The sequence below is a fragment of the Myxocyprinus asiaticus genome, chromosome 11, assembly GCF_019703515.2.
Source record: "Myxocyprinus asiaticus isolate MX2 ecotype Aquarium Trade chromosome 11, UBuf_Myxa_2, whole genome shotgun sequence".
Taxonomy (NCBI): domain Eukaryota; kingdom Metazoa; phylum Chordata; class Actinopteri; order Cypriniformes; family Catostomidae; genus Myxocyprinus; species Myxocyprinus asiaticus.
Genome location: NC_059354.1, coordinates 43756745 through 43783129, shown reverse-complemented (window position 1 = coordinate 43783129; position 26385 = coordinate 43756745). Strand labels below are relative to the sequence as shown.

Sequence of the window (26385 nt, the reverse complement as noted above, 5' to 3'; positions counted from 1 at the left end):
TAGGCCTTGCATTACAGTGCTTTTACCATGGTAAAATCACGGTCAAATGGTAAAATCACTGTAATGTCTTGACTCAAGAGGATTATTCGTTTTTATAAAATGGTGGCAACAGATATATGATAAAAGATACCAATATTCAGTAAATCGTTACATTTTATTAATATTAATAATCAGAATAAACAACTTTTCCAACATGTAATTTAGTTCATTATCCTGTAGGCTGTTGCCAAATATTGTGGCAACTTGGTGCATTACAGTCATTTTACAATGGCTCGAATGCAGCTTACCCAGTCATTCAATGAGTATGACTCTTACCTATGTTTCCTGGGATGTGTTTTCCTCCGACTCTAAAGCACACCTTGACATTGATGCACACAGCAGGCAGACCGCTCTCAGTGCACAGCTCTACAGAACGATTTACACTGTCAGGCAACAACACGACAGTATCCACCTTCACTACTGGACGCGTTCTGAAAAAAATAATAAAATAAAATATATAAACAGTTACTTATTCTTGATAACGTATAAAAATGTATTATAACAGTGTACATAGCCAATATCCAAGCTTAGAGCCTTTGATATAAGATAGCAAAACATCATAGGAAATCTTTAAAGGTTAAGCGTGTGTGGAAATTTCTTTCAACTATTGTTTTTACCTGAACACCACAGCCGAATCTGACAGGAATGCTCCCACAGCAACATCTGGATGAAAACAAGAAATTCCCATAAAACACACCTGTCTTTGTTACTCTGTCTCACACTCCCAACTCAATGACATGTTGCAGTGTTGGCTAACACTGGCAACAAGTTAAACAAAAAGTTAAAAACTGCATTTAAGCTATTAAAGAAAATATTTTTTCTATATGTTTTTATGATAACAAGCAATCAGATTGTATTTAATTCGGAAAAGTATTGATCTGGCACAAAAACAATGAAGATCTTAACTAGGATGGCAACGTTTAAAACATAAATACAACATAAATTTACAATAAATACTACTCCTACTGAATTTCAATATTGAACATAAATGTATCAAATTAATTTTCAAATTGACTTCTGCACAGGGGCTCAAGAGAATCGGTGAATAATTTATTTCAGTGGTTTTCAACCTTTTTTTGATGAACGCCCCCCCCGACTACTTCATTCCCTTACACCAGCCGTGACATAATTTGCAAGCGGAAACTTTGTGTTACCAAAAAAAGAAAAAAAACCCCACAAAACTCAGTATTTGTATTATTTGCTTAATTTGCTCGATGCAACTTCGATGCATTGCATAATTTTAAAGTTTTGTTAATAAATTCAGCAGGCTTACACGTCATGAATGTTAGACCAGACCTTGCGGTTTTTTTTTTTTTTATTTAAGCAGATGGATGCTATATCAGGGGCCTATAAAATGAAAATGCGAAGACAAAAACTAATAATAAAAATGGTATTGTTATTATATTTCAAAAATAAGTGACCAATAATATTACATATTTTGTCCCACTAAAATGCTCATTCTACATTACAGCACTGATTTTGAGCTGGATGTAGATGTAAATTTACTGGTATCAACAACAGTAAGGTTATCTATAACATCTATAAAAAAGTAAAAAGTTAACACCTAATTTTTTACTAAATTACAGTGTGACTGAGTTAGAACTACTTTCATCAGGTTCTTATTGATTCAAATGAGTCATCTCTTGGAATTTCTGAAGGAAAGCAAAACCAGTTATATTTTCTTACACTCAAACAAAAATATTTTAGCCTGTTTTTTTTAATTATTTTTTTTAGGATTTACGCATTTCTGTTTCATCGGGAAAAAATAGTGTATTTTGCATTCACCCTTATGAAAATTTAAAAATATTTATTTATTTTTATAGTTTTAACAGTGGTATTTGTAACAAGACCATAGTAAACACATGGAAGCATGGATCTTCTTCACTACCGTGGTTCGATGTAACATGATTTCTATAAAACAAATTATGGCATTTTTGTAATTATAAACAGTAGACCTACTCTAAACACATGTAAAAACCATAAATACTAAATATAAACATTTAAAAGTTGTAACAAAACTGTATTATATTCCCTCACTCCCCTAATGTAGCCTTTGACAAATTTAATAGAGCTGAATATTGATATGATAATATGTATTATGAATCTCTTTCTGCCTAAAGTACAGTTAGTGTTACTATAGTAAATTCAAGGGTCGTCATGTAAAATTCTGTGCTGAATTCAAATTGTTTCCACTTCTCACTGGTTCTCACAGCACTGCAATGATCAGAGATGCACGTTTAAGAGCTCGAGACGGTCTGTGAGTAAAAACGCACCTGCTTTGCACTCGCGCTGCTCTGTCCATTGAGCCGTATCAACCTACTGAGCCATACAGGTCCATAAGTGGAGGTTGTGACTTTGCCTGTCTATTTGATGCTGCTAAACCAGATACATCAGATGCGTCGCTAGACTTCAGAATCAGATGAACCATGGTACAAATGCATACCAACCCGTATAATGGAGTCTAGATAAACATTTCAATGCAGGAACTTGACGATAAATTTGATTAACATGACCGATAAACACCCCCATTTGTAACCTAACACCCCCCTCTCTACTAATTTATTCTCAGCAACCCCTGGCATCCCTTGAACACCCACTGGGGGGCATGATACCACCCCCGTTGAGAACCCCTGATTTATTTGAACTGGTTCATTTACATGAACCACCTTAGCTAAACGATTCACTTAAATGTTTTGGGCTTTTTACTGCATTGACAAAATGTAGTTTTGATCGCGTTACAGAGCTACTTGTTGGAAAAAGAAGCTTGTGACAACAAAAGCTACACCGCGTTTTGAAATTAGCTGAACTACTGTCACTGCTACTGGAATTAAGTTTGTAGCACCACTACTTTTAATTAGTTACTTCCCAACATTGGCGTGTTGACATTCTTTAAGATATTGTACATTTCAAATTCTAAAGAGACATTCTTCACTGAACACAGCTGTCTGTCAAAACCAAAAAATTGGCTTAGTTTAGAATGGAATACTAGTACACTGCTAGTATAATGCACAGTATGTACTGCATTCTGCATACTGTTTTCTTAAAACAATATGTTAAACAGTACGCAGTATGCTACGGTAAGCATTTTAAACAGTAGCTAACAAGTACTGGCCACACAGTGTTTAATTTAGGGGGTGGCATCCAGTTAGGGTTGCCACCCGTCCTATAAAATATGGGATTGCCCCATATTTAAAGATGGAATGATGTGTTACGTATCGAACCAATACGGGACGCAATTTGTCCTGTATTTAAGCTGGTCAGATGGCATCATGCCGAAACTGTTCCGTATCGTTAATTTAACCTTGATATTTGTTGGAAATTTTGCCATCTGAAAAGTCCAAACATTGCGCTAAAACGTGCAGATACTATGAAGGGTGTGGTAAGGGACTGTCTGAAAAGTCCACACACTGTGCTAAAACTGTGGAGGATGTGGTAAGGGACCATCTAAAAACATCACGTACATACCCATTCTTTTTTCATTACCAAAAGTCCAAAGCACACTACATAAAACATCCTGCCTAAATCTTCAGACACATTTGATCGTGATCTTTAAAAAACAGCCAATTATAGGAATGCGTCAGTCAGCTAAATATTTGTGTCACTCTCTTCTTTGACAGATATTCAAGAATGACATTGCAGTTGACACCTACAGGATATCAGATAAAAAGTGCTCATCTGCAAATAGTGTATGACGCAGAGTGTTAATTCCTCCTTAAAGGTGTTTTATTATGAGCACATCAACACTGAAGGTGAATACGGTTGTCAATCCATTTTTGAGCGCTTAATCCAGCTCTGTTTACACAATGATTGTTTGGATATTTTCAGGGGTGACAACCACATTCTACAACCGAATTCATTTCCGAAACTTTCAGGCATTTGCTATGGTTATCCTCGTCTACCGTCACAATTTCGGGAGTGACTCCTATAATCTGTACATACACGGAACAATAATTCAGGGGATTCACTCCCATTTTTAAATGTGATTGTCACTTCCAAAATTTGCATTGCGTATGTAGACTACGAATCTATGTAGTCTAATTTTTTTTCATAATAGAGGCGTTACCTGGGTAATTGTTGCTATCGATATCAACTCCTCCAGACACTGACTGGCCGAACATCTTGAAGCTGTTGCCTAACACAGAGCCTGTTATTCTCTGTTGAAGAGAGCACAAAGTCACCATTCAGAAGATATAAATAAATGCCATCAGAGCTGTACTTTACACTCGGACACATGCAAATGATCTTATGGCACGACAAATGGCAAAGTCATAGGTTTGATTCCCAGGGAAAACACAAGTTGATCAAATGTATAGCTTGAATGCAATGTAAGTTGTTTTGGATAAAAAATATCAAAATGTAAATTTAACATGTGTTCAACATTCATTTCATGAGTTTGCATGTTAATGTACAGTCATCTCTGAATGAGACCTGAGACTTGACTCAAGTTCTGAATTGCCCCTGGACTAAATTATTAGTAAATATACAATAGAATTAAGGGATGCTGAAAGAATAGTCATATTTTTAGCTGTTTACACTTGCATTGTGAGTGACAGGATTAGACAACATTTAAATTTATTCAGTGTGCAGACACTTTAATCCAAAGCAACTTGTAGCGCATTCAAGGTATATTTTATCAGTTTGTGTGCTCCTTGGGAATCAAACCCATGACTTTGGCATCACTACTGCACTGCTCTAAAAACATTGTCCATTCTAACCTGATCTCATGAACTCATGACCGTGGCAACATTTTTGAAAAACAAAATAATGCGCCTTATTACATGTTTGGTTGTAATTTCCCAGTGAAGTATCCAGCGGGGGGGCGCCAAAAAGGAGTGAAAGGGTGTCGTAATCAGACAAGGCTTTTAAGGTGAATATTAGATGGAGGATTTAATAAGTAAAATGTACCTCTTAAACCTAAAACTTTAACCTAAAACCGATAGTGTTATAAATGCAAATGAGAAGTAAACAAACCAACCTCTAAACCTAACCGATACTGTCCAAAAACAAAATGCGAAATGAAAAGCACAATTTCTGAAGCAACCACATAATTACGTGTTGCTTCTATAACACTTTCAGCTTACGTGTCAGCTTGCAAATTTGACTGTGCTTGAACTGCAGACTTCTGTGTTCAAAGTCCAACACTCTATCAGGTGAGCTACTGCGGAAGCTAATTACATTGGAATAAGTTTGTAAATGTAGGTGAGTCTGTAATACCAGCATTAAAATGTATCGTTCAAATTATGCGTTCTAGTGTTTCGATATCATAACATAGCAGTGTGTGAGTAATAGTGCGAGAAAGAAGTGTTTATAAAGTCATAATCAGCCATTGTAGTTGTGATTAGTGTGAAAGTGAGTAAAACGCAGTTGTTGTAGCGCCTCCAGTGTTAATTTCACCAGGAAACTCTGACAAAACATGAAATGCAGAACGTAAAAGTCAGTTTGCAAAACTTTTGTTATAGTAACATTCATTCTATGAGACTGGGTTGTTCCAATCACAGAAAACATCTTAAACAAATTAATTTTAGCCTCAAATGAACAGTATCAGATTAACTTCTTCCCAAAGCTTCATTAATAACTCTAAGTTTCAGTACTCTAATTATTTGGATTTGTCCGATCATGACCAATTTGGCCAATTAAATACCTTGTGATGGATGTTGTGATGGATAGGATTACACAACATTTACATTTATTCACTTGGCAGACACTTTTATCCATACATTTTATCAATTTGTGTCTTCCCTGGGAATCAAACCCATTACCTTGCCGTTGTTGGTGCTATAGACCTTATTCAGGGCAGCGCCATCTTTGATTTTTGACAGGAATGACAATGAGGCTGTGAGGGATAGACTTACAGTCTCTTCAATGGAATGAACTGCAGTTTAAAAGTCTATTCCTCACAGCCTCGTTTTCATTCCCATTAAAATCAAAGATGGCGCTACTGTGAATAAGGTCTATTCTTTCTACCAGTTGAGCTACAGGAACTATGATAATTTGGCATTGTTACAAAGCCTCTTAGAACAGTTACCGTTCACTGAAACCATACAGTATGTAATCATTCATAACTATACTGTCATGATTTGGATTCATCTAATCCTGATCACTTCTTGAGACTATTTAAAGAGTCCAACGGATTTCAGGAAATTACAGCAATTAGACTGGACGCTTTCTTCTAAGGACTCCAGTGTAGACGGATGCAGAGAACAAGAAAAACACAAAACAATGGGGCAGTTTGCACAGGATGGGAAGGACCACTTGAATCTGACCTCCCCTGCCTCTGTTTCATTCTTCCCTGTCTGTAATATCAGCATAAATAACAGCTGGAGGACGTACTTGAGAGAAACTCTGTGCTATACCACTTCTTCTTCCATTGTAGATATATATAGCACCAAGCAAATCGTCCTCCTGAGGGGCTCCTATGGCCACATCTGAAACACAGACATTGTTACATTATATCTGTTCCAAAATCTAGTGAGCTGCCTACCTAGACAACATCTTCAGGCATCGTCGGCATGCTCCTGACACACAAGCTCGGCAGCAGTTACGCTGCCTTCTAAGGTACCTTCTTTTGGCCAAATTCTGAGGCCCCTGTGAAAAAGCAGCCTTGTTTGTTGGTTTTAGAGGGGTTTTGGGTACTTTGTTTCATCATATGTATCCTTCGCATGTATTATTTGACTATAGCGTCTTTACATTAGCAACGTGCTAAAGGCAAACTCTGTCTTCTGTGCACTTTGCATGAGGAACACTATCTGTATGCGGCACAGAGTTGCGTAAAGCATTTCAAATTAGTCAGTGGTTCCATTTCCATTCCTTTCGGTGGTTCCTAAGAAGACAGCTCCCTATGAAGGCAGCTCACTACAGAGCCAATACGTTAAAGGAATAGTTCACCGAAAAATGAAAATTCTCTTATCATTTACTCACCCTCATGCCATCCCAGATGTATATGACTTTCTTTCTTCTGTTGAACGCAAACAAAGATTTTTACAAGAATGTCTCAGCTCTGTTGGTCCATTCAATGCAAGTGGATGGTGGCCAGAACTTTGAAGCTCACAAAAGCACATAAAGGCAGCATAAAAGTTATCCATACGACTCCAGTTGTTAAATCCATGTCTTTAGAAGCGATATGATAAGTGTGGGTGAGAAACGGATCAATATTTAAGTCCTTTTTTTCCTCTAAATCTCCATCTTTGACCATCCACAACAAGTTGGTGGCGATATGCACGAAGAATGCGAATCACCAAAAAACAAAAGAAGAATGTGGAAGTGAAAGGGAAAGTGAAGATTTATAGTAAAAACTATAAATGTCCACTTTCACTTCCACATTCTTCTTCTTTTGTTTTTGGCGATTCACATTCTTCGTGCATATTGCCACCTACTGGGCAGGGAGGAGAATTTATAGTAAAAAATTACTTAAATATTGATCTGTTTCTCACCCACACCTCACACATTGTGGAGTGGTATGGATTACTTTTATACTGCCTTTAAATACTTTTTGGAGTTTCAAAGTTCTAGCCACTGTTCACTTGTATTGTATGGACCAACAGAGCTGAAATATTCTTTTAAAAATCTTAATTTGTGTTCATCAGAAGAAAAAAAGTCATACACATCTGGGATGGCATGAGGGTGAGTAAAAGATGTGAGAATTTTCATTTTTTGGGTGAACTATTCCTTTAAGAACAGTTTAAAATCACTAAAAACACCTTGTATTTAATCATGTTGCTATGAAAATGAACCATTCATGCTGACACCTTGGCACTAGTCATTAAAACATTAAGACACTGTGACAACAATGTGTTAGTTTGAGTGTGTGTGAGTGGGCGGGTGTGTTTCACTCTTTCAAAAGTGGCTTTATTGTGGTGCTTCTCAACTGTGTGGCGGATCCTTCTAACCATGTTCCGTTCCCAAACCACACCCTCCACCCAGTAACATTTAGAATAAGCGAGCTCATCTCAATCTGAGTCATATTGAACCGATCTCTGCCCATGAAACCACTCATGCAAAAAGGTGAACTTGAGGTTGGGTTTCACTGATAGCGGACAGATTTCTAGGTGAAAACTTGAACTGATGATGAAACAGAATGAGGAAGTAAACATTTGACGTTTACCATCAAACCTTGCTTGGGGAACATGCTAAACCAAAAAAAAAGTGGCATTTTAAAATGACTGTACAACTAAACATGGTATTGTACACCAATGTTCAACAAATAGTTATATTTATTTATAATAATAATCGAAGTAATAATTTTGTAATACAGTTAATTAGACAAAATACTTTTTACGATTACCAAGCAACGTAGCAACTTAGCGCTTCAATATATAATGTGTGGTTACAGGTCTATGTTTACCAGCACTTTACAATGGCAAATTCAGAACAATCCTTTAAAGAAAATCTGATTGAAAATGGCTTAGGCATATTGTACCTGGATAGCCATCATCGTCAATGTCACCAAGATTTATAATGGTTTCTCCAAATCGAGCTGCACAGCAGTCTCTGCCGACTAACTCAAACTCTGCCTCTCTCAATTTAGCCTGAGAAAAAGACACAATGACACTTAAGAAAAGCATGTTGTTAATTACTAGCAGTAGGTCAAAGATATATGTAGCATATTCAGTAAACTGAAAGGAAGTGGGCACTTTATCAGTGTAAATCCAAAATAAGCCAAATCTGATTTATCTTTCTGTAATCTAAATTTTTTATATATTTAAAACAAGATTCTTATATTTGAGAAGCAATATTTTGCAAACAATATTAATAATTAGGTTTGTACAGTCTCACTATGTACAAATTATCATACGCCATATTAGTGTTACACTTTTCTTATCACTTTTGTGACAGTTTGCTTTTGTGTGCTTTAACAGTGTGTGAACATTTTACAAACTGTTGCTTAAAGTATTAAGCTTTGGGGAAAAAACAATGCATACATTAAGTGTCCACGGTTATGCACTCATGCACTCTAATGTGGAGTATTAGAAACATGGTGGGTTTTTGGTGAAGGTGGTTATTTTCTGACACTGTGGGAAAAAGGAAAGCTGTTCTATCAGTGTGGCCTTGGTGGTCACATTGAAAGCCAGAATGCATATTTTCACACAGAACACAATATACAGTAAATATACAGTATAGGTTTGTTATTTCACTGTTAACTGTGGGTGAATCTCACAAAACATATCAAGAACATATCCTGGTCATATTCCATCCCAAAATGATAAAAAAAAACTAAAAAAAAAAAAACTAAGAAATGATATTTTGTTTAAAGAAAATCAAACCTAACCGTTTTTAGCAGTTAGCACATTTACATTTTTAGCACACTAACCAATTAAGCACATTTCTTATTACTGTAAACGAAATATCTCATTCTCATTAATGAAATGTGAACCAAAAAAATATAAAACAAAATATTTTTTTAATTGTAAAATATTTATACATTAAGATAATATTTGTTGTTCAGCCTTTATTTATGCTAATAAAAAAAATAAAAAAACACTGTATTTCAGTAATAGGAATCTAATGTGTCACCACTGAGAACAATGGGAATTACAAGGACAATATTCGGATGCATCGGTAATAAGAATCTGGGAGAAAATATTCTTAATCGTCATGAAAATAATGTCACAATGCAAAACGGCATTATTTTATGCAACAAATAATTTTGCAAAGGATTTTTTCATGAGATTTGCATATTTACATAATAACAAGTATGTATCAACATAATTGTATCAGGTTAACTGCTTCACCTCTCCTTGGTTAATATAGACATATACGCGTCCCTCCTCCCTCAGTGAGCTGAACATAGGAGCCCCGACCAGCAGATCTGACAGTCCGTCTGCGTTCAGGTCGACAGCACAAACACTTGCTCCATAATAAGATCCCAACTGTAAACAGGAAAAAACATCACCATTGTGTTCATTCATTATGAACATCCCTTTGGAACACTTTAAAACTTTTGTATATTCTCACCTTCTTGCCTTTAGTCTCGTTCACAATTTTTAAAGTGTTGCCCTCAATCCTGAATATGTAGGCCTAGAGAAATAGGAGATTATGGATAATTGGAAAACCATAAAACACAGTAGTATAACATGGATTATACTAGAGGTCGACCGATATATCGGTTTTGCCGATAAATCGGCACCGATTTCTGGAACTATAGGTTATCTGCAAAAATCCACACAGATAGTTTTTCATACATAAATACAGTTTAACAGAAAGCAGGTGTCTCAAGATGCTTTTAAAGTTCTTTTTAATTAGACAGATCATCTAAAAAAACAGCGCTCCTGCATGAGATGCTGAATAAACAAAAACAAAGGGAAACAAATACGTTCGTCTAGCGCGCGTTTACATAGAAAAACAAAGGGGTGGTTGCAAAAGCATTCAATGTGAACAGCCCCTTACGCCAGGTTCACACATCCTCCATGAGCGGGGTGGTCGGGTTGGACATCTCTTCCACGAGAAACAGCAGCACCTCTGTGCAGGAAATAAAGTTATCTATGGGGTCCTACGCCAAATTTATTCTTTAATAATGTCATAATACATTGAGTTTATTGCTGCTTCACGGACAACAGCCGGCAGTCAGGTGCACTTCATATTTATGAGCACATTTGGTCGTGATTGGTTAATGTTGTGTCTATACTGTACACCTATATACACAGAATGGCAAAAGGTCCTGCAGTTTATTAATTCTTTCCTTTATTAAGTTATTTAATCTGTTTACTTGCATGCAGACATATAAATTGTAGTGTACTATAGGTTCGGTTTGAATAATTTTTATTTGCTTTTGTGTCTTTTCAATAATCTCCTGATTTTTTTAGGGTTGTACAGCACCGAGAGCCGCTGAGCTCAGCGTGAGCCGTGTGGCAAAAATAGGCTCAATGTCTAAACTATCTGGGACGCTTCTGGGACGTGTCGCCTCGCAACTCACGCTTGCAGTGCAGACGGTGTCATCTGTAAACATGGGTGCTGAAATGAAAAAGTACCGCTCACGCTCCGCTCACGTAGGATGTGTGAACTTGGCGTTACAGTTGGTGGAGGTCTTTGGCCATTGCGTCTTGCTCTCTTAATAAGCGTTTCTCAGATTAAGCAATGAGTTGTTTAAATTGTCAGGAAAGATGTTCAGCTTGGAAATGTGTGCATCAAGATCCTCGCGTTTGGTTCCAGTCTGTTGTGTTCCATCTGTTTGAACAGCCCCTGGCCTTGGCTCATAGTCTGAGCCGCTTCACCACCGAATTCAGCCGAATACCACTGCTGTCTGTGAATATTGCTACTCTACATACAACTGTACTGAATAAAAAAAGTGTGGTATTTCGCTGTCACTATGAAGCTTGAGTCTGGAGTAGTAGGAATCAGTGCAAGTGTAACACCATGTGAACAGTCTATTGAAGCATTTTCCCCCCTCATTTTACTTTTGACTTAACATTTGAGAATATGGACCGACTAAAACTTTTAATCTATTGATTTTATGCACATTAGTTGAAAATGAAATGCTCTTTTTTAACAGCCTGTGCAATAATATAACGGTGCTGAATGGTTTATGTATTTATTGCGCCCTATTGTGGATTGAGGAAACAACGTCATTTTAGAAATTAGCTGACTTTAAAATAAAAATATTAGTTAATATATATTTATATTTATATATTTATTGCATTTAAAAAAGGACAATACATTTTCATGGTTCAGTCAGTACTGAATCTAAGGGGGAGAGATTGAAACCGCACCCGGCTGATGCACACTCTGATGCGGGGACACTCATACCTTGAGCACGCGTGCTTAATGCAGCTAGTTTATAACGTGATGGCTCATGACTATTGAAGCATAAAATATGTCACTGTGCACTTCTTATCGTGAAGAAAATTGGCAATACGCAGCTTTATTAATAAGAGAGAGTTTGTTTTTTTTGTGAGTTAAAGATGGATTGAAGTGAACAGAAAGGTGAGAGAGGGTAGTCTTCTCCCCACTATACACTGCAACAAAATACGTTTTTGATTTGTTTGTTTTGGCTTGTTTTCCAATAAAGTATATTTTTTCTTTACTGCACTCTCAGAAGTATAACCAAGTGAAAAAATACACTTATATACAAAATACACTTATATTTAAGATACATTCTCTTAAAGCAAGTCTAAATATCTTGTATGTTGCTTCTCAAGTAAATGTATCTTGTTTTAAGGATTTTAGACAATTTAAAATGGAAAACAAGACCAAAACACTTGATAACAATAGGATTTTTTGCAGTGAATTTCTTTACTGAATTAAACTTAATAAAAAGTATTTTTTCCCCTTTAATTCAGTGAATGTCATTTAGAGGTATTTCTAAAAGATGATTTTGTCCTCTTTATGGTTAGTAAGCACGTTTAATACAACCTTTTAAGTCGGTTAAGAGCTAATGATTAATCGTTGCAATAATCGCAGAATAGTTGAATAATCGTTCTAATAATCGTTAGATTAATCGATTATCAAAATAATCGTTAGTTGCAGCCCTATTCCGCACAGATGGAAGAAGACTTCAGTTTAACCAATTTACCTATTGCAACTGCCTCACAGAGTGAACGTTATGAGGGACCCATTTCTAAATCCATCTGTTACCATAATTTTACGATTTTTCATGTAAAATAGCTAAATAGCTGGGGTAATCACAATATCTAATTATAACAAAATAAAGCATTAACTACTTTGTCTTATATGTAATTAGTTCACCCAGAAATGAATTACTACACCCTCATGTCATTCCAAATCTATATGCTTTTTTTTTCTTCTGTGAAACAATAGGAAGATCTTTGAAGAATCAGCTCTTTTCCATACAACGACAGTTCACAGTGATCATGACTGTCAAGCTCCAAAAGAAACCATAAAAGTAATCCATATAACTCATGCTTTATATTTCAAGTCTTTTGACGAAATTTAGGTCTTAATCCACAGAAAATCTTCCCTTTCGCTGCAGGTCTCAAATGTCATTCTCATCCTACATATTCTGCATTTCGCAAGAGATTTGTGAGCTCGCCTTTCAGAGGAAAGGAAGATTATTAGCAAATAACGGTTTATATTTCCATCCGTTCCTCAGACACAGCCATCCTATGGCTTCAGAAGACTTGGAATATAGTGCTAGAGTCATATGGATTACACTTAAGGTGGTTTAATAGTGTTTTTGTCCTTTTGTAGCTCATTATGCAGGTCATTATGAATTGTTAAATGGGAAAGAGTAAAGTTTGAGTTCCACAGAAAATATAACAGCATAAAAGTTTGGAGCATCATGAAGGTGAGTAAATAATGACAGTTCTTATTTTATGGTCTTTGGGTTAAGCCTATTTTTTACCCCTGGCTCTCAAGATCAATGTAAAATATATAATGATCACTTAGGGTTTTCCTTTGCACAGTCAGATTAAATGAACAACAGAAACCAATGCAACACTAAACTGTTCCAACAGAGTTCTTCAGTGTGGTGAAGAGGACGATGATGGTGTTAACCCTTACTTTACCAGTCTGTTCATGTTGGGGAGCACCTCCCACTATCTCAGTGCTGTGTGGATGTAGGAAGTTGCCAGCACCAACAGCATAACCTGTTGGAGAGAAAACCAAACATGGTGGTGAAATTCCAAATTCCCACTCATTAATACACTCATACCTTCATGGTTTCCACACATTTGACCAATTTATTTCCATTACTTTTCTATGACCATTGCGCTCATAATTACTGGATAAGAATATTTAAAAATCATTTTAAGGAGACTGCACTCACAAAGAGCCATTTATAGCCAATTAAATATTTTACAGCGTATAACTACAAAAATGTATATTCACAATTGCAATTAATTTTAAACATAATATCATAGACACACACTTTTGTCCATAAAAAAACAGACCATCTCAAAAACGGTTTAATAAAGAATGCCAACTTGAGAGCTCACCTAAATAACTGCCGTAGAGAACTTCACTGTCATCATCCACATAAGCAGCTGAGATGTTGCTTGTGGTGTTATAGACAAGAACAGATCCAGTCCAGTATGAAGTACCAGGAGCTCCCATGATCATCAGATCCTACAAAAACAACACAGCATTACAAATCACTTGAATTCATTGTCAGGTCAATTGGAATGAAATAGAAGAGTGAAGTTGTCAAAAACCTCTGTGAAAAGGTTTGAAATTCCAGCTTGGCATGATCCATAGCCTTCGCCAAACTTCCTCTGATGATCTAAAGGGATAAAAAAACAAAAAAAAAAACATTTTTAAACAAAAACTTCAGATAACCTCTCACAACATTTAAGGAGGTTCATCATAAAGCAATAAGAACCAAAGCACTTAGTGCTCACTGGACATTGGAAGGAGCTTCAAATGATGCTACATGTTGTGAAAAGTAATTTGCATGAAGTTGCATTAGGTTTGGGATCTGAACATTCTAAATGACAGAATCTAAACAACAAAGTAGGATTGAAATCTGTACCTTTATAGCAGGGGATAATATGACTGGCTTGTTTCAAATCTGGGCTGAACCTGAAGCAAACACCATGTGGCAGCTTGTTCTGACTGTCTTTCCTCGAGTAGAAGACATTCTTCCACCGATGTCCACAGGCCTAGAATTTAAACCAGTATACAGTCAGGTAAACACCTATTTGTTAAAGAACTAATGTCTTACAGTTAATAGGTGTTATTAATATGAAAATGTGGGTGGTCACCTGTTTATTTTCTATAGCTTTACTTCTAGAGCATGGCACTAACAAAGTCAAGGTAATGAGTTCGACTCCCAGGGAACACACCTACTAATGAAAAGTATACCTTGAATGGTATACTTTGGTAAAAGTGTCTGTCTGTCAAATGTATAAATGTTCAGGTTTCTGACGTCTGAAGTTTTTTTGGACTGGATAGAAAATTTTGAATTCTGAAAGTAACAGTATGTTTACATAGTTCCTGTTCCTGTTGCTGACGGCATGCTGCATGAGTGTTTGTAGCTTGCTAGCCTGCTTAGCATTGCTTATTCTTGTAAGTTCATTGTTTTATCCTTTGCCATTTTACTGCGTGCCTCAGGTTTTTCCGCTTTTCTACTGTTTCATCTGTGTGTATTATACCGCGCCCCTGTTTCTCTCATTTTTTTTCTTTTTCTTTTTTCCACTTGTCTACCCCTCGCATCTCGTGCATTCGTTTTCTCCACTGTGTTTTACACAGATTATTGCATCAATCTCAAACAACTGCTGATTAGGAACCACATCGATCTCAAACATTCCTGCATTACATGCCACATGTTTACTATAGTTTCTTCCATCAGCAGTGAGGGATTCACATGTGATAAATGTAAGGAATTAGTCAGGCTGACAGAGAAGGTTAATGAGCTAGAGGCACGCATCCAAACACTAGTGGAGGTCAGTGAGAAAGAGAAGCTGATAGATACTGTTTTGGATGCGGGTAGAACAGCGAGCAACACACACACTTTCCGGCTCTACAGCCCCCACAGCAGGGCGATTGGGTGACATCTCGGTGGCATACTCGCTAAGCAAAGCGACACCACTTTCCTGTTCCTGTTAGGGTTTCCAAATGATTCTCCCCACTCAGTGATGCACCCACTGAGAATCATGTTGAAAGAGCCCTAATAATTGGTGATTCTATTGTAAGGAATGTGGAAATAGAGACTCCAGCCAACATTGTTAAATGCATTTTGGGGGCTCGGGCATCTGACATCAGATCAAATTTACAAGTGCTGGCTAATGCTAAACGTAGATTTTCTAAAATTGTTATTCATGTCGGCATTAATGATGTCCGGCTTTGCCAGTCAGAGATCACACAAGATAATGTTAAAGAGGTGTGTGAACTTGCAAAAACGCTGTCAGACACTGTAATATGCTCGGCCCCCCTCCCTACTCGTCGTGGTGATGAGGTTTTAGTAGATTAGTGTCACTGAATGGCTGGATGTCTCGCACCATGGTACAATGATCACACTCATGCTCTCAAGAGAGCAGCTCAGAAAATGGAGCGCAAGTGGAAGAATACAAAATTAGAGGTATTTCGAGGTGCATGGAAGGATAGTGTCTGTAGCTACAGACAGGCACTAAAAGCTACCAGGTCAGCATATTTTAGCGAACTCATAGAAAATAACCACAACAATCCTATGTGTTTATTCAGTACTGTGGCTAAATTGGTAAGGAATAAAGCATCGACTGAACCAGATAGTCCATCGCAGCACAATAGTAATGACTTCATGAATTTCTTTACTAATAAAATTGAAATAATCAGAAATTAAATTGGAACTATGCCTCAGAAAATGTGTCTCATAAATTTGCTCACGCGCAACTTCAATCCTTCGCTGTCAAAGGTCGTGAAGAGCTAAAATATGTATCAAAATATCAAAAGCCACAACATGTATGTTAGATCCAATACCAACTAAGCTCTTAAAAGTGGTATTCCCAGTAATCTCAGAACCTCTTCTTAATATTAATTACTCCTCGTTATCCTTAGGACATGTCCCAAGAAACTTTAAAATGGCAGTTATCAAACTGTTTATTAAGAAGCCACAGCTTGATCCTAGAGAATTGGCTAATTACAGACCGATTTCAAACCTACCATTTATGTTGAAAATACTAGAAAAGGTAGTGTCCGCCCAACTATGTTCATTTCTACAGAGAAATGGAATATATGAACAATTTCAGTCAGGATTTAGGCCCTATCACAGTAGTCTGCACTTATCAGAGTTACAAATGACTTGCTCTTATCATCTGATTGTGGCTCCATTTCTCTTCTAGTGCTTTTAGATCTTAGTGCTGCCTTCTCTTGAATAATTCTCTTGAATAGGCTGGAGAATTATGTTGGCATTAGCGGTCTTGCATTAGCATGGTTTAGGTCCTATTTATCAGACCGCTACCACTTTGTATGTGTAAACGAGGAATTGTCAAATCAAACAAAAGTTAAGTATGGAGTGCCACAGGGATCAGTTTTAGAACCTCTGCTTTTCTCCTTGTAAAAGTTTCATGATTGGATGGCCAGAAATTTTCTTCTACTCAATTCCGACAAAACATAGGTACTAATGATTGGACCAAAAACCTCTAAAAATAAGCCGCTAAAATATAATTTGACTCTTGATGGATGTACTGTTATGTCATCTTCTTCTGCAAAGAACTTAAGTGTTATATTTGATACCAATCTGTCTCTTGAAATTCAAATTTCCAATGTTTGTAGAACAGCATTCTTCCACCTCAGAAATACTGCTAAATTACGACACATGCTCTCTGTTGCTGATGCCGAAAAAATTAATTCATGACTAGATTATTGTAATGCATTATTGGGAGGATGTCCAGCAAGTTCAATACATAAACTTCAATTGGTTCAAAATGCAGCTGCCAGAGTGCTGACTAAAACTAATAAATCTGATCATATTGGCCCCATTTTATCGTCGTTACATTGGCTACCTTCTGACATGCTAAGAATATCAAAATCCACAAAAGGAGGTAGATCCTTTTCATACATGGCTCCTAAACTTTGGAATAGTCTCCCTAACACTGTTCGGGATGCAGACACACTCACTCAGTTTAAGTCATTTATTTAGCCAGGCATACACCTAATTTATCCTTCAACTCACAATTAGGTCTGCCAGAACCAGAAACATCCATCATGATCTATAATTCTGAATAAAATTGAATGGCATCTACTCTAATATTATTCTATTTGTTTTCATGTCTCATATCCCGAGGTTACCAGAGCCTGCCAGATCAAGCTTCATTCCTGCTTGATGTCAGACTCCACTGCTACGTGTCGCTGGGAGATGACGACAAACTACAGCCGGTGATAGCCAGACATCACTTCAGTTTTTTTACTTCAGAAGATGAACTGATGCCAACTCCAACTGTAAGACATTGTATACTTCTTATGCCACTGTCTGAACCTTGAATTTAGGATGGACCTCATCGAACCTCACCGAAATGACCTGCAGGTTGAACTGCGATGCACCTCATCATTTATCTCTGCCTGCATCACCATTGTCTATTGATGGACTACATTCTTGAAATGGAATACATGGACTATCATTTGTAAAAGCCTTCATCAACCAACTAACAAAGGACAAAGCATCCATGTAAACTTCTGCAGTTAATCCAGGATGGACTACAAAGATATTAGTCATTAATCTTAAAGTTCATAAAAAAATCTTTTATTTTTATTTTTAAAACACTGGACCTTAACGCTTACTTAATTTACACATTTAAAACCATTACTTGCACTGCACACAAATAACTAATATTGGCATTATATTCATGTTGTTTAGCCAGAGGGGAACTGGCCCCCACAGTGAGCCTAGCTTCTCCCAAGGTTATTTTTCTCCATTAACCAACATCTTATGGAGTTTTGTGTTCCTTGCCACAGTCGCCTTCAGCTTGCTCACAGGGGTTCTAAGTACAATTATTATTTAATTATTTAATTTCTATACACATTTTACAATCATATTTAATCAAACTACACAATGATCATTGTAAGACATTATAGATATTACAGTTTTTTGTTTTTTTTTTGTAAATGCATGATTTCCTGTAAAGCTGCTTTGAAATGATGTGTGTTGTGAAACGCGCTATACAATTAAAAATGACTTGACATAGTACAATACATTTTTATTTGAAAAGATCAAGGACAATTTGCTATTTCATTATATGACCTCTTAAATCCACAGTATTTGCTTTACATGAACAGCCAAATTAATAAACATTTATAAACATAATAAACACAGTATTTATCCTCAAGGACATGCCATTAAAAATGTACACTTTGACAGTGTGCTTTAAATATTAAACATCTGTTCCATAATCATACCGTATCTTACAATGTGAGCAATATTAATTAGGGATGTTCAGACACCATTTTTTGGAGAACGAGTATGAGTACCCCGATACTTCCTTTCCATAGCCGATACCGATACTTTTTTTTTTTTTTTTTTGGTTTTCTGAATACCATATTCAACAGTTTGTTTCAAGTTTATCATCGAAATGGTGTCTAAATAAATTAATTCATTAAAACTTTAATCAAATGAAAAAATAGCAATTACTTTTCAACATAATGTTGTATTACATTCTTGAAATGAAGTGATTTTATACAGAACCTCATAGCACAATCCAAAATTCAACATTGGAGTTATTTTTGGTCAAATAAAGTGTTGCATAACAGAGCATCAAAGATGTAAGATATTGCTTAAATATAATTATTATTATTATTATTATTATTATTATTATTATTATTATCAGTAGTAGTATTACAGTGAATATAACATAGCTATACATTAGTGATCATTTTTTCCATTTAAATGGAGCTTTTATTTTGGTGGGAGCTTTAAGTTTGGAGTGAAGTCCTTTGCGTTTCAGTGTGTTTTTGACTATATCTTCTCACATCAGGAAAAGCAGGTTGCTATGTGACTCGGGGTGCGTTTCATTAGAGGTAATCATATCTATGCACTTTTCCCTTCGAAGACTTTCCCATCCACTGTGAGAAGTTTGGAGGGCTGAAAGGTGTGGCTCAAAAATAACATTAATTCGGAACTCTTTAAATAATTTTTTATTGGAAGTGGAAGATGATTGGAAGATCATTTGACATGATCTTTTAGCATGACAATCATGATTGTTCTCCCCTTGAAGTACCCTTCGGAGGCTGTTTTATCCCGTTTGGATTACAGGGCCAGTGATTATTAAACCGCAAGATGCTACTCTTTAATTAAATAAATATATGGTCTGTGTGCTGCACGTTACAAAGTGAATTAGCACACTGCTCACTGTCATCTTCTACAAAAAAAGCGTGTGATGCGATGATGGTATTTTTTGTTTATATCTATGGGTTTCCATGTATGAGCAGCCAGCTTCACACATTCACTTTGAAGCGCACAGCACATGCAAACTATATATTTATCTCATCGAATCACAGCCTTGTGGTTTAATAATCACACTAGGACCTAACCTGATTTTAATTTGTATGCTGAATGTTTATGTAATGACATTCGTACGTTATAAGGTATCAGTTTTTGGTATCGGAGCATTTTTATGAGTAAGAGTATAATAACATGAGCGCAGTATCAGGACATCCCTAATATTAAGGATACAGCATTAACTATAAGACATACCAAAACATGGCCTTCTGAGGGCTGCCGGGACAGACTCACACCCAACCACTGGTTATCATTCTCTGCCAAACAGTGTCTTCCACACTTCCGCACACCTCCTGAAATTCGTTAAATTTTTAATGTGGATCAAATGGTTAATAATAAGCAGGGTTAAGAGTGACCTACTGTAATGAATGCAGTCAATCAAGAGTCCATACCTATTACTTTATGAAATTGTGCGAAATATTTAAAGAGATAAAAACAACATGCAATTATTATTTTTTTTCAACCAAAGCAAACTCACACTCTGGCTCTCACATTCTACATTGAACATTTGCTTGTGGTGAAACTTGCAAACACATGTAAAGACATTACAGCTACAAATATCTCTAAAATTTTCAAAAATAATTTTGATTCAGAAGATTCACTAATGAATCATTGAGACCAATTTGTGATCAACTGATTTATTAAATAGATCAATGAATTTCCATTACGTTTACATGAGCTTTACGGTCATTAGTAATTTCTAGGTTAAGGATTTTTTTAAATAATTTTGATTCAGACTGATTCGCTTATGAATCATTCAGACCAATTTATGATCAACTGACTCATTAAATAGAACTGACTCAAAAGCAAGTGTTTCATCTGCCAGGTGAAAATCATAAGCCAGATCGCCTAGAAAATAATAGCACACCTTTCCTCAACAAGCCACACAATTTAAGATGTCATTCATATATGTACTTGAACAAACGGTGCAGGATGAGTTGCACACCAAAGTTTCATTCTTCGAGGTTTGTTCAAGTCCACAACCCCAAGTACAACTAATAGTAATAGTAAAAGTTCAAGCAAAACACATTTTATTGCTCATACGTACATAGCGTTAGGGGTTTTTGTTAGGGTTATGTTTTTCCCTTGTCTAAATAGAGACATTATTTCTCTTGCTATATTTAGCCTGTAGCTTGACCTACAAATAAGACTGTCCCCCATTCCTTGTATGGGGCAGGGAGTATAGGCATCCTCTTCCTGGCAGGAGGAAACCCTCCACAGTCTGGCTGACCCCTCATGGAGAATTCATTCACAGTTAGCTCATTCATAAGTGTGAAGTCTAAACGGTATAGTGTGGTAAAATGGAAATGTCTAACTGTTCTGATTTCTAAAACTAAAACCAATAGAGGGCCAAAGAAAAGGGAAAAACCCACCTTAAAAAATGTTTTACGATGTTGATTATTGGGTAACATTAACAAACATGGCCAGTATACCAAAGATTAACAGATCATAGTTAATGTAATTCAGTAAGAAATGTCATTTAACTTGATTTATATATTTTTACATTCAGTGGGGTACAAAAGTGACCACTAGTGATTGCTTCTATGTTGCATTCTTTGTCTAATAGAATAGAACATTTCTCATTATAAATTATATTGTCAGTAATTTGAGTGAAAAGTTAAACTGAAAATTCACATGCATTTCTGATTTTCTTATTTGGTTTGTCCCACTTTTGCGTTAATGACAACATGCACTCAAGATGGCATGGACTCCAAAAGTTTGTGCAAATCCTGTTGATCCATATTATCCAGCATGATTTGAGAATGATCTAAAGAGCATCTTGTGTTTATCAATGGAAGCAAGGAAATCTGACCTTTTGTAAAAATGTGTTAACATGGTCAATGTCACAATGTTCTTATATTTGATTATATAAGATATATATAGTGATATATAGTGATATTTTATAGTGCAGAATCTTATATATTTCTTATTCATTTAACACCAAATGGGATTTAAATCCCTGATTTTGTATTTGATCACAGACTTTTGAACCTTACTGTACATTCATATTTGAAAATACATTAACCACTGATCTGTTAAGCATTACATTATGTCATTGACTTATTAGAGGAATTTATAATGTTATTATGAAATAAAGTTGCCAAACTTCTTTCTGTACATAGTGCAAGAATTTTAACTTTTACGCAAATTGAAAGAATGTCCAGTTTTACATGTAGCCTCTCATATATTTGTACTGTACAGAATACAGAGAATACATTCAACCAACACCATGAAAAGCAGTACTTCTTAAGCAAAGGGAGGGAAGACCTACCAACAGGGAGTTGCTCACATTGTGAGCTCCACAAACTGCAGTTGTAGATGGCTCCAGGTTTTTTGGTATTGGGATAAAAGCTGGAATCAGCCACAGGCGCTCCAACTATCAGCCTTAACAATAAATATGGCATTAAATACAGTCTGCAATCAATATGATCCACCAATGAATCTGTTCCCTCACGTGTCGCTTTAGATGTTCAACAACACTCAGAAAGGGGTGCTCACTCACCCTTGACTTACAACGTCAAAACTTCTAATGCATGTTTAATGCACTTACCATGTGTTCTCAGCATGCTGGTGAAGCAGAACCGAGTATCCGAATAATGATCCATTGGGTCCATTAAAAACTAAGGGATGATCCTCATCCAGGTTGTAGCAATCACACAGAATCAACAGGTACCACAAGATCCCAACTACAGATCTCAATTTCAGTTGATACATATTTAATGATAAAATCATCTCTCCAGCCACAGATTATAGAAGAAATTCAATGCTATCTTTAAAAAAGTGTAAATGGTTAAGATTGACTTTTTAAAATACATTCCAAAGTTCTCATTGTAGTTGTTGAGAGTTCGCGATGTGCGTTCGCATGTTGCGCTTCCAGCAGCATCTCATGACTGAACGACCGAGCGCGCCTTGCGTTTCATGACGTCATAATGCGCGGAGTAAAGGGAAGACTTTGAACTGAGAGCGGGCGCGCCACAGGGGCGTGACCGCACGAGAGCGGCGGACACTTGATGCTCTGTAACGGTCTACAGAGCGCTGGAAATTTACAGTGTGTGTGTGAGAGAGATAATGATGAAGAATGTAATGCATTAACCTCGTGTTCTGTTTGGTTCAAGCCACATTTAATAGCTCAAAAACATACGTTAAAAGTGAAGTAGCCTATCACTTCATGTCTTTTCCTAACTGTATGAGAACGATTCAGAAAACATGCTTCGGAATCCATTAAACGTGTTACAAGCCTCTAGAGATGAAACATGAATAAATCGTGATTTTTCTCATGCTAAGATTCATGTTGCTGACATACTGCAGCAATAAAATCGTGCCAGACTTTTCTTTTCTTTTCTTTTATTGGTAACATTTTACAGTAAGGTTCTATTTGTTTTGACCCCATGAAATCAAAATTAAGGTTTTGTTGCTTTTTGGACATAGTAATGCACTGTGTATAATGAACTAACAATGACACATTTTTTTTCGGCATTTAATAATCTTTGTTAATGTTAATTAATCAAAATACTATTGTTTGCTCATGTTAGTTCATATTGCTTTACACATGCTTTTAATGCAAAAATGTATTAGAATATGTAGAAATTAACATTAACCAAGATTAATAACTGCTGTTAAGGTATTATTCATTATTATTTCATGTAAACTATATTGTGTTAACTAATGTTAACGAATATAACCTTAAGTCATACTATTTTATTTTATTTTATTTTACTATTGCATTAAATATAATATTTCTACTGAGGTTTGATTAGGTTAATGGAAAATATTCAACAGCAACATGGGCTAACAATAAAAAAAAAATAGAACATAAATTAAAACAACTTCATAGAACTTATAGAACTTTGTAGATGTATTTTCTTTGTGAGTTTCATGATTAATTGAACTAACTTCACATGCACAAAGTGTATAAATAAATAAACTTCGATTTATCCACCTTATTTTTCAGCGAAACTAGGGCGCTGCCATTATCAACTTTGAATGTGGACCACTTCCGATATCAGCCACTTCCAGCTATTTTAGCGATACAAAAATACTACATTATGCTGCTTAATATTAGAGGCTGGCAATATATGTCATCATATTATTAGCATTAATTATGATTTTCATAAATTCATTGGTTTTGAACGCATATAGATACCATATATCACATTTTGCCATCGTTTTAACACACTGTTGCACAGGCAGAATGAATGAGAGATCAGGCACTGACAGGACAGTCCTCTGCACTGTCTGACACGCCTCCACAAACTTTACACAATCAGCAGAGAGCAGAAAGCCGCTGGGCAAATGCTGCTTTAACTTTCTTGTTTCATCTTGGCAAATTAATAAACACATTTTACTCTCCATCCTTGTCAGAGATCATTCTCTCTTTCTTAGCAGTGTATAGTAAACAGACATGCAGATCTGGCATTCAGCATGGCTTATGAAACATCACCTTTGGAAATAAACAAGGCATCATTGGAGGTTATGCAGGTCTATCCATCCATCCATCCATACATCCATCCATCTATCTATCTGTTGAAGTCAGAAGTTTACATATACTTAGGTTGAAGTGATTCAAACTTAATTTTTTAACCACTCCACAGATTTCATATTAGCAAACTATAGTTTTGGCAAGTCATTTAGGAGATCTACTTTGTGCAACAATTTTTCCAATAATTGTTTACAGACAGATTGTTTCACTTTTAATTGACTATATCACAATTCCAGTGGGTCAGAAGTTTACATACACCAAGTTAACTGTGCCTTTAAGCATCTTGGAAAATTCCAGAAAATGATGTCAAGCTTTTAGGCAATTAGCCAATTAGCTTCTGATAGGCTAATTTGTTAATTGGAGTCAACTGGAAGTGTACCTGTGGATGTATTTTAAGGCTTACCTTCAAACTCAGTGCCTTTTTGCTTCATATCATGGGAAAATCAAAAGAAATCAGCCAAGACCTCAGAAAAATAAATTGTGGACCTCCACAAGTCTGGTTCATCCTTAGGATAATTTCCAAATGCCTGAAAGTACCACATTCATCTGTACAAACAATAGTATGCAAGTATAAACACCATGGGACCATGCAGCGATCATACCGCTCAGGAAGGAGACACATTCTGTCTCCTAGAGATGAATGTAGTTTGGTGCAAAAAGTGCAAATCAACCCCAGAACAACAGCAAAGGACCTTGTGAAGATGCTGGAGGAAACAGGTAGACAAGTATCTATATCTACAGTAAAACAAGTTCTACATTGACAAAACCTGAAAGGCTGCTTATCTGTCTGTCTCATAACAAATCTTATGACAAATCCTTTAAAAAACATTTTACATTCATGAAAGCCTTATGACCACGACAAAGCGGATTATTACACATGCACGCATGGACACACACGCACACACTGCCTTATGTGTGAGCCTCAGGATGCTTTAGGAACAATTCCCCTCTGAGTGATAATACAGAGCACACATGTGCTGAGGATAAGGAGCTCAGTGTGAGTCCTGGGACTTGATGAAGTCTCTCAGACACTCTTTAACCACATTTGTGTGTCATGTCTAGCTCTGAGACTCTCAGTTTGTGTGTGTTTCTTTCAGTTTACCTATCAATAGTTACAGCGGCACTCTGCTTCCTCCATAGGGAACTATCCACAGAGACCCTTTAATAAGTGTGAAAGAGAGACTTGTCTCTCTCTTTCTCTCTCATTTGCCTTTTTTTCAGAATGACTAGCAATGAATGACCAGCCAGGTGCCTTTTCTCAATTGCTTTGCCTCAATTCTCAAATGAGAAAGTTCAAATCTCTGAACTGTTTTGGGACACTTCTTACTATTCTAGAAAGATTGTAGCACTTCCTGTGACTTCTTCCAGTCTTAACCTCCATTTGAAGAAACATGAAAATGATTTAAACCATTACAAACTTTACAATGAACGTATTATTATTATTATTATTATTTTTACAGCAGAAGTTCAATATTATAAGAAATATAATTCTTGTTCACGCCAGATTTGAATTTCTTATTCATTTAAACAAATTGCCCATGTATTGGCACATGTGCAAAAGAGTAAGTACAACTGTCTACAATTTGCACAATAACTAAATGCACATGGCTTGCTGATCAAAACGGATGAGTTGATTCTCAGTGAAACTGTCATATTCTTCATAACTTCTAAACATTATTTCATCGTGTGAGCCATCACATGCAAAATTATCCATTCAACTATCAAAATCTGTCAGACATATGTGTATTCTATAAATATCAATGACATGGAATGTTTGTGATGTCTGCTAAATCTCTGGCCAGACCAACAAGAGCGACAGGATGTCCACCAAGAAGATGGGAACTTGTAGTGTTATGTACTGTGAGGAGGTACAATTTATTGTTTTTTACAGAACTACCACAGGTTTTTTCATTGTTACATGGATGTCATTTTGTGGCAATATTCTGTTCACTCTATATAACTTTACATGTAAGAAAAGTGTAAAAATGCACATGCAAATGTTAATTTT

General features: G+C 36.2%; 1 protein-coding gene across 1 annotated transcript in view; it reads right to left on the bottom strand.

Annotated features, from left to right (window-relative positions):
- Positions 1 to 22811, bottom strand: part of LOC127447908 (integrin alpha-4-like) — a 38842-nt gene extending 16031 nt beyond the window's left edge. Inside the window, exons 1-14 of the mRNA XM_051710094.1 lie at positions 22449 to 22811; positions 22170 to 22282; positions 20093 to 20190; positions 14459 to 14588; positions 14142 to 14209; positions 13926 to 14055; positions 13492 to 13577; positions 9991 to 10053; positions 9768 to 9905; positions 8456 to 8564; positions 6370 to 6464; positions 4103 to 4193; positions 657 to 702; positions 316 to 470 (exon numbers count right to left, since the gene is read on the bottom strand). Coding sequence (XP_051566054.1) covers positions 316 to 470; positions 657 to 702; positions 4103 to 4193; positions 6370 to 6464; positions 8456 to 8564; positions 9768 to 9905; positions 9991 to 10053; positions 13492 to 13577; positions 13926 to 14055; positions 14142 to 14209; positions 14459 to 14588; positions 20093 to 20190; positions 22170 to 22282; positions 22449 to 22630 — 1504 coding nt within the window. The 5' untranslated portion in view covers positions 22631 to 22811. The remainder of the gene's footprint in view (positions 1 to 315; positions 471 to 656; positions 703 to 4102; positions 4194 to 6369; positions 6465 to 8455; positions 8565 to 9767; positions 9906 to 9990; positions 10054 to 13491; positions 13578 to 13925; positions 14056 to 14141; positions 14210 to 14458; positions 14589 to 20092; positions 20191 to 22169; positions 22283 to 22448) is intronic.
- Positions 22812 to 26385: the final 3574 nt, after the last annotated feature.